The 12,427-nt window shown below is 33.6% G+C and overlaps 2 protein-coding genes across 3 annotated transcripts in view; one reads left to right on the top strand and one right to left on the bottom strand.

Annotated features, from left to right (window-relative positions):
* The window catches only part of LOC117117262 (WD repeat-containing protein 75-like), a 13,643-nt gene extending 6,103 nt beyond the window's left edge, over positions 1-7,540 (top strand). Inside the window, exons 10-17 of the mRNA XM_033261515.1 lie at positions 1,062-1,225; positions 1,389-1,572; positions 2,181-2,272; positions 2,881-2,967; positions 3,275-3,516; positions 4,347-4,484; positions 5,233-5,324; positions 6,466-7,540. Of these exons, the coding sequence (XP_033117406.1) occupies positions 1,062-1,225; positions 1,389-1,572; positions 2,181-2,272; positions 2,881-2,967; positions 3,275-3,516; positions 4,347-4,484; positions 5,233-5,324; positions 6,466-6,694 (1,228 nt within the window). The 3' untranslated portion in view covers positions 6,695-7,540. The remainder of the gene's footprint in view (positions 1-1,061; positions 1,226-1,388; positions 1,573-2,180; positions 2,273-2,880; positions 2,968-3,274; positions 3,517-4,346; positions 4,485-5,232; positions 5,325-6,465) is intronic.
* Positions 7,541-9,289: 1,749 nt separating this feature from the next.
* LOC117117263 overlaps positions 9,290-12,427 on the bottom strand; it is a 9,047-nt gene continuing 5,909 nt past the window's right edge. For both annotated transcript variants that reach the window (XM_033261517.1, XM_033261516.1), the window contains exons 2-4: positions 10,920-11,063; positions 10,086-10,187; positions 9,290-9,597 (exon numbers count right to left, since the gene is read on the bottom strand). In XM_033261517.1, coding sequence (XP_033117408.1) covers positions 9,485-9,597; positions 10,086-10,187; positions 10,920-11,055 — 351 coding nt within the window. In that variant the 5' untranslated portion in view covers positions 11,056-11,063 and the 3' untranslated portion in view covers positions 9,290-9,484. The remainder of the gene's footprint in view (positions 9,598-10,085; positions 10,188-10,919; positions 11,064-12,427) is intronic.

The following is a 12,427-nucleotide window of genomic DNA, read 5'->3' on the forward strand; positions in this document are numbered from 1 at the left end:
CCTCCACCAAGGAGGTTATGTATTCACCGATGTCACTGTCTGGGTGTCTATTCCAGTTTGTTTTTATATCTAGTATCTTTGTTGAGAATTGATAATAAAATACGCGACGACTTGGTAACGAAAGTTTGGCATAAGTTTTTTTAGATCCAGCTGTAGGGGGCGTCCCATTTTTCGTATTCCCACCATGCATTTCGGTGGAACACGGTGGAACACTTTTTTTGAACTCTATCTTGTATTTCTAGTATCTTTAAGCTTAAAATGTGGAGAATAAGAATATACTAAAAATGCAATTATTATTTTTTGGTTGTTTTTTATAACTGCCTGATGTGGGATAAATAAAGATTATTGATTTATTGATTGAGATTTTTTTTAAATATATTTTTTGTGTTTGGTATGAAATAATCTGTGCATTGTTTCAATATTTTATTAATTTTTTAAATCTTTTTCATTCTTTATTCTGTATTGTTTCAATGTTTTATTAATTTTGTTTATTTGTTTCATTCTCTTTTTCTCATTTTTACATCACTCCTAATATTTAGTTTTCGAATATGATTCAAATTTGAATCCATTTGTTGGGAGCTAATGCTATTGATCATTTTTAAGGGGGTTCTTTTTTATTTTCTAAATTATTGTATTTGTAAATCTGAGTTGATTAATTTTAAGTACCGTTCATAATTTCAAGTACCATATCATAATTTTAAGTACCATCCTTGTAACCATTTATTTAATTAATTAATTGTTTTTTAATTTTTTTTTTGCTTCCCTTTTATTGTGTTTTTTACGTTAAAAGAGTAATGACTGTATTTTTTAAAATTTTATTGTTATTCTGTACAGTAATTTATGTCTTTAAGCTTGCTATTTTTATATGTGTGTTTGTTGTCTTGTTTCTGTTTGGAGAACCTCTCGATAGTAATAAAGTTTACTTTTGGTTATCCTCAGATTGTGTCATTGTTTATAATAAAAATATAAAAAATGAAATGAAATAAATGAAGTGAATGAAATGAGTTTTCTAAAAAAAGACTTGTTAATTTTCTTACCCTTCTTTTTTCTTCGTTCTGCAGTTTCACATTAAATACCAATGTTGAGAACCCACACTTAGGAAAGATCACTTCCCTGTGTTTCAAGCCATCACCTAGCAACCAGGAGACCACACCCACTGCTGTCACCGCAAGTGATGAAGGACAGTTCAAAGTTTGGACTCTTGTGGATGATTCCGATATATACAGTATACAAACATTTTATATGATTTATTTAATTGGTATTTATTTCAACAGCAAATAATATATTGGAATTAAACCAACAAATTACATAATACTGTATGATGAAAAGAAACTTTAAATTTAAGAAATCTTTTGACTATTTTATTTTAATTTTCCATCTCCATCAAGGAAATAATCAGTGTTGGAACTGCCATTCTGTTGGATTTTACCGGAACCTTCCATGCGGTTATGTTTGTTTTGCAAGTGATGGCTCCTTATTGGCTGTTGCCTTTTCTCAAGTGATCACAATATGGGATCCAACAACCAATGTACTAAAAACTACATTATCACATGGTTCAAAATACCCAATCAGGTGAGAGGGTGCTAATCAGTGTGTTTTGGCATCGTAAAAATATGTACAAAGATTAAAAAGTTGGACATCAGAATACAATACAACATAAAATACAGATTAATACAGTACAAAGACCTAAAAGTTACATTAAAAAGATAAAACATGGTATGAATATATAGAAATAAGGGGTCAGAAATATATTTAATATCAGGATGACCCGTTAAAGTTGTTAATATTAAAACAGCTTATTTCCGATGGGATGCAATAGATAGAGTACTTAAAAATATAAGAATATATGTCTAATGACATCGGGAAAACTTTCAAATAATCAATTTAGGCTTGCTCACTTCATGTATCAAATAAGTTATCAGTCTGAGATTTAGATCGATAAAATTGAATTTTTATTGAGGTACAGACTTTGATATGAAAATTTATGGGTAAATGCAACGTCATTAGTTCCACTGAACATTGTTTTTGGCACTGCACAAATTCTTGCTGAATGATTGATTGATTGATTAATTGATTGGACACAAACTGTATTTGTCTTAAGAGGTGAATTGAGAAAAATTAATTTATTTTGGTTGATATAATGGACGTTGCATTATTTTCCATGATATATTTCTTGGCAGGAAATTACAATTCGGACATGGTGACAGCTCACATCTTCTAGTCTCCACCACAGCCACTACCCTGTGCGTATGGAACCTATTAACATGTTCTAGTAAGTCATTGCTTCTTTTTCTTTGTTAATAAACTTGCTTTCATATCAGTGGATTCAAGCTTGCAAAAATTTCACAAGTTTACAATTCATGGCCGATTGAGCCAAATTGCTTGCAATTTTAACAAAAGTAATCTTCTTAGCAATTGTTTGTGAAATCCAAAAATACTTAAACTATAAGAGAATGTAAATTTGGGAAAAAAATACACTCAACTGATTTGGGGGTGGGGGCTCTAAAAATACACTCAACTGATTTGAGGGGGGTGGGGGTTGTACATAAATACCCTCTATAAGCCCTGTCCAGACTATCAAATTTTATTTGACAAATAACATGTGACATGCCTAAATATGGTCATGATGACATCACATCATGACCATATATAGGCACATCATGACTATATATGAGCATACAAATGGACGGAGCTTTAGGGAAGTGTATGAGAATTCAGCTATCCAATGGAGTTGTTACAAAATGTTCTGATAGTCTTTGTAGTGATTTGAGTGATTTTGCTGCTTTGTGAAGATTTCTATTGCACAATTGATGTTGAGTGATACTGATACATATTAGATTCTGTCTGCTTAACAGTTGAATTGCTTTTTTTTTTTCAAAGTGAGTTGGAACGTCTGCATGGAGGTGACTCTGTTATTGTGTGATCCGTTATCCCAATACTGGATTGCAATAGATTCAGCAAAAACATGTAAGTTTTAATGAGCATAACTCTAGTCCTACAATCTACAATTATATCTTTACTGAATTTATATAGTGCCGTCTTCCTGAAAGATTATGCTCATTTGAACAATATGAAATGTAGTTTACTCTTTGGAAAAAAGTAGGGGTTTGTCCCCCTGTATGGGAATTGTAACTGGCATATTCACCACCAGTGTTGATGGCTGTTTACTATAAGTAAATGGTGACTGGGACTGAGTTAATAATGAGAATGTTTATGATGTATTAAAATGATAGTACGTTATTTTATTTAAGTGTTTTTCCGATTTATTTTATAGTGTATGTCTTTGAGGCCAACAGCCCCAAACCAGCGATGACCCATCCAAAGTTCATTAAGAGTCAAGTCATCAATGGGATTTTTATACCTCGTCTTCATGCACTCCCAAAGGAGGAGAATGAGGATGTGTTGCCATGGCAACATAATTCTCAGCTTTATTTAATGACAAAAAAGCAGGAGTTGCATTTAGTGGTAAGCCGGCAGGAAGCTGAGAGGGAAGAGAAAAGGAACGCAGACCGAGTGGTGAGTGTACGATAATAGGCTTTGGATTCCGTGATTATGAAAAAATAGAAAAATTTTATTTTCTCTGATTATCATCATCTTTATATAATATGGTAATGTAATGAATGTTTATGAGTGCAATAAGAAGAATATTTTCATGACTTGAAAGATTGACTGTTCCATTCAACGAGGGGGAGCCGAGTTGACTCGAACAATTTTTCAATGAATGAAAATATTCTTCCCATTGCAGTAATACATAACATTCAGTATTCGTTTTATAACACACATAAAAATAGATCCTTGTCATTTGATGTTTTATGAAAAATAAAGTTAGCCTACATTCTTCCAGTCAGTAGAAGTTTGAACACAAACAACTTGCAACAATTGGTAATCAAAAAAAACAGTTTAGTTTTAATTCTTGCAACAATATCATATATTTTTATGAAAAAGACCATTAGGCCTACCTTTTCAAAAATGGAATGGTCCAACTTCTCTCAACGATTGAAAACATTGTATTAGGTGGAGGGCAAAATTAATAGAACAAAAAATGCACAGATGAAACTAAATTTTTATGATGAGTGATGACGAAATAGTTTAAATAACCAATTTCACGTGATATCAAATCCACCAATCAAATGACATAGATTTATTTAGGTGTGTTATGACACTGAATAGTGTTTTTTGTGCATTATACATTTTGACCAATCTTCCCAATTGTTTTAATCATTATATTGTACATTTATAGGAGGGATGAAGAATTTAATATTTTTTTCAACAACATGAAATGAATAACTGGAGTTTTACTGTGGGCATATTAGATTATATATTATTTTTTCTGTAATACCTTGCAGAGAGGGATCCAAGAAAACTTGCCTGCAACACCATTCTCCATGTTCATTGAGCAAAGTAAAGGAAATACATTGAATCTGCAAGAAATGCAAGAATCCAGCAAGCTTCATGGCAACCCAAGTTCAGAAGCAATTAAAAATGTGAGTAATAAAGTTAGTATGAATAATTAGCTGGTGCGTTGGCATTTTGGGAGGGTGTGGGGGTGGGGGTCAGCATATATGGATAACTTGATAGATATGTGTATGGATAGGCTTATAAAGAGATGGATTGGTGATCGATAAATGAATGCAGCTGTAGTTAGATTATCAGATGAATTGGTTGGCTAATGGATGGATTGGTTAATAAGATATATGGGCCTATGGTTGGATTGGTTAATAAATATTGATGGATGAGTAGATGAATGAATGGATGAGTAGATGAATGAATGGAATGATTAGTGGATGGATAGATTACTGGATGGATGTTATAATTAGTGGATGGATTAATGAATTGATGGATCGATGAATGAATGGATGGATCGATGAATGGGTGGGTGGATGAGTGGTTGAATGAATGCATGGATGGATTGATGAATGGAATGATGGATTGATGTGTGGATGGATAGAATAATGGATGGATGTATTTGTAGATTGATTGATTGATGAATGAATGGATCAATGAGTGGATGGTTGGATTGATGAGTGATGGATTCGGGGTGGACAAATTCTGTACAATCAAGTTTAGGTCAATTTAAATCATGTGATCAATGATAATATTAAAAATGTAGCGGGTAGCACACGTTTTTAAAAAGCCTCGCATAGTAATAAATTATATGATGAATGCTGAATATATGATAATATACCTATATAACGTTATCATTATTGTTAAAAATAATATTTTTCTATCTAGTTACTAAGTGCACCAGCCCATGTATTACCACCAGTGAAGACATTATGTGCCTCTTTTATCAAGGCTCACCTACCCAGAATACAGGATATCAGGTAGAGTAGGCATACCATCATCATCATCATCATCATCATCATCATCATCATCATCAATAGAAAATGTCTGTACACAGGACAAAATACAATATACGTTGCTTTAAGTACAAGAAATACATATATCCTCTGTGGAAACTCTTTTGCTGACTTTGTGTCTCCTCAAGTACAATTCTCATTGGAATTCCATAAATGATGGGAAATTCCATATGGAATATACTCGCGTATAAGGCGACCTCGGAGTTTATGAAGATTTTTTAGATGATTTTTGTATTTTTGTTGTAGGTATTCCTACTTTACTGCTTTTTTATGATCTTAATAATGCAGGGCTAATCTTCATAATATTACCAATTTATAAGATTTTGAATATTTATCAAAATCTTGTGTTCATTCATACTAACATTTAATAGCTTCATTGCTGTAGTAAATTTGCGTGTTATGGACGATTCATACATAAGACAAACATGATTTTAAACATACAAAATTTGTATGTCGTGCGTATAAGACTACACCCTGTTTTTCGATCATAATTTGCTATTTTTTGCCTCGTCTTATATACGAGTATATACAGTATATATTGCTTCAATTAAGCATTTGTTTGCTCTGCAATAGACCTTTCAACTAAGCACAACCCCTTGGCTGTTGAAGTCCCACAAAATGACAGTGTTACAACATACGCAGACTCGTGTGTTTGTGTGACAACATGTATACTTGTTAGACATGCGCATATTCCTGTCCCTGTTGCGATTGGTCAGTTGTTCAGTTTGATTGACACTGGGGAAGGTCCATTGAACTGTATGACTGGTGTGCTTCCGTAATACGTCACATCAGTGGTTAACTCAAATTCCTGGACCCGCCACTGCACATGGCTGCAATTATGAATATGTATCATGTATGTATGTTGTATGTATGTACGTATGAATGTATATAGTTAAGTAGAATGTGCCTATGTATGCAAGGTGTCAAGTTCAAGTTTCTCTGTGTTGTCACGTATAAAGAGTTCACATGAAATTCTTTTGCCAAGGTTCAAGATACTAATATACAATATAAATAAATATTCATGTGCATGTATAATGTATATACATATAAATGTATGTGTTCTTCACTTATTGATAATATCTAAATTCTATTTATTTTGAAGCAGAGATCAAATAGATATGGACCAAAGTGAAGGTGAAGAAGAAAATGAGGATGAAAAAGAAGATGATTCTGACATAGAGGAAGAGGGAATGAAAGTTAAAACAAATTATGAAGATATGGAAATGATAAACGAAATGTCACAGCTTGATGTTAAAGAATGGAAAAAACTATCAAAGCTCACATTAGCCGATACACAATGGCTCGGAAATGTGTTAGGGAAGGATCTCAAGTGATGATGATAATCAATAACCAAATTAATGAATATCCAATCAATTAACCATGTTCTCCAATCAATTAACAAATATTGATCAATGGACATTTATATAAATGGCAAAAATATGGAGGCTTGCTATGTCAAAGCCAACATCAGCAACAAAAACATGAAAATTGCCTTTTTTTTTTTTCACATTCTTCATATTATAAGCTTTAAAATGATGGGTCATTTACTGGAATCGACTGCTGTTGCCAAAGTTATGAGTAAAAGTATTTACAGCTTCTCTGTACTAAATTATACAATACATTTTTATGCAAATTACTCAGTTTAAAATTTAGAGACCGTATGCTGGTTTTGACATGGCAAGCTTCATATATTAATGTATTAAAAATAAAATATTTTAATTAAAAACAAATAAATAATAAACAGCCAATGGATACCCAGTAATAATTTGTTTTTGGTAGGATATGTTTAATAGAACAATATGCAGTGCGGGGGTGGAAACAGAGAAAAATCTGTAAAGGGGACACGTGACCTGCAATATGTTGGGGGTGTTGTGGTGATTATTTTTAGAAATGCTTATGGTATTTAAATTTTTTTTAAACAGCTTCTTTTGGAGTACTGTACTCCCCTCTTTCTTATTTCTTTTTTTCTTCTCTTTTTTTTCCCTTTTTTTTGGGAGGAGGGGGCAGGGTGGGGCGTTGACCCGCATTCTCTCTCTGGATCTGCCCTGCAGTCCTATGCAGATTATCTGAAATATGTTGATCTCAGTTGCCGTATCTTCATCCCAAATTTAGAAAATGAAAAGATCTACAATGAACGACATTTTTTGTGTAATAAAATGACATCATATCTTGTAACTATATTCTTTGGTTGTTTTTGTAGTCTGATTTTAGAAATGTTTTGAAAATTGTCTTGAATTTCATTACAATGTGTAAATTTAGCTGTGGTTTAATGTTATGCCAACTTTATTGTGTTTAGAGCTGAAAGTTATTTATTGTGTTTAGAGCTAAAAGTTATTTATTGAACTTGGATATTTATTTTAGTTAGGGCCAAAGGTAGACTTGCCACAAATTCCTTATTTATTTATTTTTTTCTAATTCTTGACAGCCCCACCAACGAGAAAGTTAATTTACAGACGGAATATCCGAAAAAAAAAAATATCGTGTATGGGACGCCATTTAATTTATGTATGGCGCGCTCTAAGTGCAATAAAGAGGGAGTAACAACAAATTAGTGCCAAAGGTAACCACTCTTTTATAGGTCCATGCTTTAATAGAACCTTCACATTTTGAACACATATGACATATGAGGCCTCAGCAATTATCGTCATTTTGCACACAATATCTCTTCGATCTAGTGCTGTTCTCTCCAATTTTAACTAATGCGAATCCAGTAATTTGAAATATAGGGGACTCGGGAACAGAATGTTACAGATGTTCATACTACCACAGCCCCACCCTGTTTGGCGTAGAGGTACAAACTTTTGAAACTATGACACCTCAAGATTGCCAGAAAAAATACTCTTAAACTTTTTTTCCCACATTTGTAATATATATATATACTTGTAATATATATATAGATTAAAAGGCAAAATACTAAAAAAACAACAATGCTGTGGGAAACAATGGCTGGATCTCGGTAGAGATACAAAAATGACAAGCAACAGCTAAAAAGTAAAGTAAGTAAACAGCCAGAAATAGAACTAGAGCTTTCGGACAACACTAGTCCTTCCTCAGTGGCGAGTGAGTGAGTGTTGTAAAAGCCAGATAGTATAAAGTGAGAATTTCATGCAAGTACTATCTGTCTCTTATACACATCTAGATGTGTATAAGAGACAGGTATATTAGTATCTTGAACCTTGGCAAAAGAATTTCATGTGAACTCTTTATACGTGACAACACAGAGAAACTTGAACTTGACACCTTGCATACATAGGCACATTCTACTTAACTATATACATTCATACGTACATACATACAACATACATACATGATACATATTCATAATTGCAGCCATGTGCAGTGGCGGGTCCAGGAATTTGAGTTAACCACTGATGTGACGTATTACGGAAGCACACCAGTCATACCTGTCTCTTATACACATCTTATATATTTAATATTTGAAGGGGGACGTACTCTCAAACTTATATTTGATGGCAAGTTTCTTTCCTCTGTTTGAGGGGGAAATGGCGCCGGCGGAGCCGCCCATCTGCGCCTCGAATTTTCTGCTGTCATATCACTTACAAAGACGAGACCGTTTATATCGACGCTTCAAATTTTTAGCATACCCCTTCTCTCATCTGCTCGTAAATCGCCTCCAACACCTGTATTATAAGCTTTATTCAGAGAATATCAAATTTTATTTTACTTGGCAAAAACGTGACATGCCTAAATAATGTCATGAAGGCATCACATCATGACCATATATAGGAACATCATGACTATATATGGGCATACAACAGTTTTTTGTCAATGAACATTAGATAGTGTGGACAAGCTTAAAAAGTGGTCCTACACATTATCGTATCAATTCACTCCTTCATACTTTGTTCTAATTCTTTGTTATTCTTATTTCGTTTTAAAGACAAAATATGATAGGCCTAAATACAAGCTAGCCTTTAGGGGATGTTTATTGAAAAAAAATCAACGTAACATTTTTGTAGGCCTATTCATGAACGCAATATCTAAAAAACTGAATAATTATTGTAATGGGAACACGTAAAGCGATAGTTCCCTCCTATTTTTAATACGACGTAGGTCTGTGTACATATTTATGTACATACATATGTGTACTTGGAGGCATAGAATCACCAGGTTTCTACACTTCTTACTTCAGCTTTACAGGAGTAGTGCCCATTACCGAAGTTAGTACACTTAGCTCCACTGTAACCACATGCACTTACTATGTCATCGCATGGGTCTAGAAAATAAAAAGAAATTATGGTTAGTGGTACATAACACGAAGTGAAGAGAAGGTCTAACACGATAATAACTAAAGACGCCCACAATCAATCCACTGATATGGTGCCCCACATGCCGTAAGCTAATCAACTCAGCTCGTAACCCATGGGTTTTATAGTTCGGCCGAATCCTTTTTCGAGCAAACTCCTTTTGATGAAACGTGTCACTCACTTTCCTTGTATAAAATATAAAAACTATGATGAAATTTGCCATTTCAAGAAACTTGCAATTCACACGGTGATTCATGGCGGGGGCAGGGTAAGGAAGGGGTTTGTTGGAATTTTTATGCGGTGCCTGTTACGCGATCGTAACGTATGATAAGTATCGTTTTTCAGCTTATAAAAACGTATGGCTTAAGGAACCAATTTGTATTGTTGAAAAAGAGTACTGTGATTGTCTAGAATCCTCCAACAACCAACCAGAGAGAAATTATCATAGTTTACTTACTTTTACTTTTGGAGCAGAATGCTGTTTTTATGGAAGTGATGAATGTGCCTGTGTAACAGTATTGCCCGGATGGACATGGGTTTCCCAAACAATAATCTCGCACTAAATATGAAAAAAGAAAACATACAGCTAAATAGGCTGTTTATTGACTAAGCATGCTAGTGACTGTAAAGTTAGTAGGCCTATTAACAGCATTATATCATGCTATGTAGTGATAATGATAGGCCTACTGATAATTATTATTTCATTTATTTCGTAAATCATAATTTCAAAAAATACAAAGAATGATAAAGATGATGATGGTGATATAAACGATGACAACGATGATGATGATGATGATATTATCCTCAATTATTAGACCTATTGATAATAATTACGATAGCGATTAAAACAACATAACAATGACAATGACAAAACTGACAATGATAATCCCCAAATTTTCAAAATTTTAAAACTATAGTTTAATAGGTCTATATTACCCTATAAAAATAAAATGATGATTTATTTTTTTTATTTATTTCAACTTTATTTCACGAGGGTCGCTCTAACAGCTGCACTACAGTAGTACAGCTGACTTGAAGAGGCCCTCTAAAGAAAAACAATACATAAAAATATATACAATACATTAAGAATCCAAGTAAGTGATAGTGGTGATGATAATGATAAATCGGTTATTCCTTAACCAATTATTTGTAAGTGAGGTCAGACTGTTGTATAGAGTTATTTAAAAAAATTAACAAATTAAATTTTTATATGAATCACGATGACTTCCGTTATCCGATGATTGGTTTGTACTCCTTCATCGATGAGCCCCAAAAGAGGGTAGATTCCTACCTTGTACGTTATCACGTGCATCCATTTCTTCAATATATTCTTGCAATAGCTCCCTCAAGCTGTAATATGCTGGTCCACAGTTTACCGCTGCAATGCAAAGGCTCACACACAGCAATGCAAGACTAAAACGAGCCATTTTCAAATCTTTCAATGAAATATAGAAGTAAAAACGAATAATTATAAACCAATATTAATATTTTATAGAAACATTGTGTGTATCCAATGACTAGAGAATGACCCGGTCAGTTCTGTTCAATGAATAGGCTCTACCGTCACAGTCATTAAATATATTATATTGTTCGTTCCTATAAACTTGTCCTAGGACATTTATTTGTACTTAGGCCTCTGGCCCATTTACACGATGAAGAAAAAACATTTACAGTTGTCTGAAAACACAATATGCTCTTTCATTTTTCAAAAGAATCATAAATGTATTTGGCTAAATTATTCAATAATGGTATAGGCCTATTTTTAGTTTTTTTTTTAAATATGACAGAATTTAAAATGACTGGGTTTAATACAATACGATTCAGGTAATAACTTATTTATGATATTGAATAAAATGGACAAACCATTTTTTTCCCTATGTTAATGGGTAAGATTCCTAAATGAAGTTTTATTAATGTTTCTTTTATTAATTTAAGTAACATCTTCGGTTAAAATAAAATATATAATATATAGAATAATGATAATGTTGATGATAGAAACTGGTTTACACAAAAAGTGGCGGACACAGGGTTGTGGCAAAAGGGGCGGTCCTACCTTCCCACCCACCCGGTAAAAGACAAATCAATTATTAACCATGTTTGAAGTTATTTAGATAAGAGATTAGAATGGCTAACACTTCGAACATTCTAGATGAAATAGCCTTCTGCACCCCCACAACAGGTAAGAAGACACCCAAGACCTTCTTCCCTCTCGGCCTTAGGTTCCTCTCTATTCGGACCATATGTCCTCAAATGCTACGCTACTTTTTTGGATCCGCCACCGGAATACATTGACATAAACATTATATTTATCTCCCAAAAATTAACTGTAATAAATTCATGTATTTGGTAGACCAACTTTTGTCTGTCAAAAAATGATAATGGTGAAAGTTATTTATATGGTGTATTGAGTTCTGACCATTTTCCATTAACTTTTAAGTATAATTTTAAATTTGATCAGGGTGAACAGCTCTTTAATTCACTACCACAATCTGGTCAAGACTCCGTCTTATGTCATTCGTATTAAATAATACAATGTAACAATATAAAGTATGGGTATTATAAAAAGGTAAAGGTTAGAAACCTGGAGCAGGCCGGAGTGCCCGTCTCTCTTATTTAATTAGCGTTTGGGCCAGACTGTGCAAGGCTGGGGGGGGGGGGTTCGCCACTCCTCCCGCACTTCGGCAGTCTGTTTTACCTTCCCAGCATATGCCGGTACCCATTTATACACCAAGGTGGGGAAGAGACAAACGTAGATAAAGTGTCTTGCCTAAGGACAAGGTTGAGAGTCCGAGATACAAC

This window comes from Anneissia japonica, unplaced genomic scaffold (assembly GCF_011630105.1).
Source record: "Anneissia japonica isolate Jap-2015-1 unplaced genomic scaffold, ASM1163010v1 scaffold288014_len389662_cov180, whole genome shotgun sequence".
NCBI lineage: Eukaryota > Metazoa > Echinodermata > Crinoidea > Comatulida > Comatulidae > Anneissia > Anneissia japonica.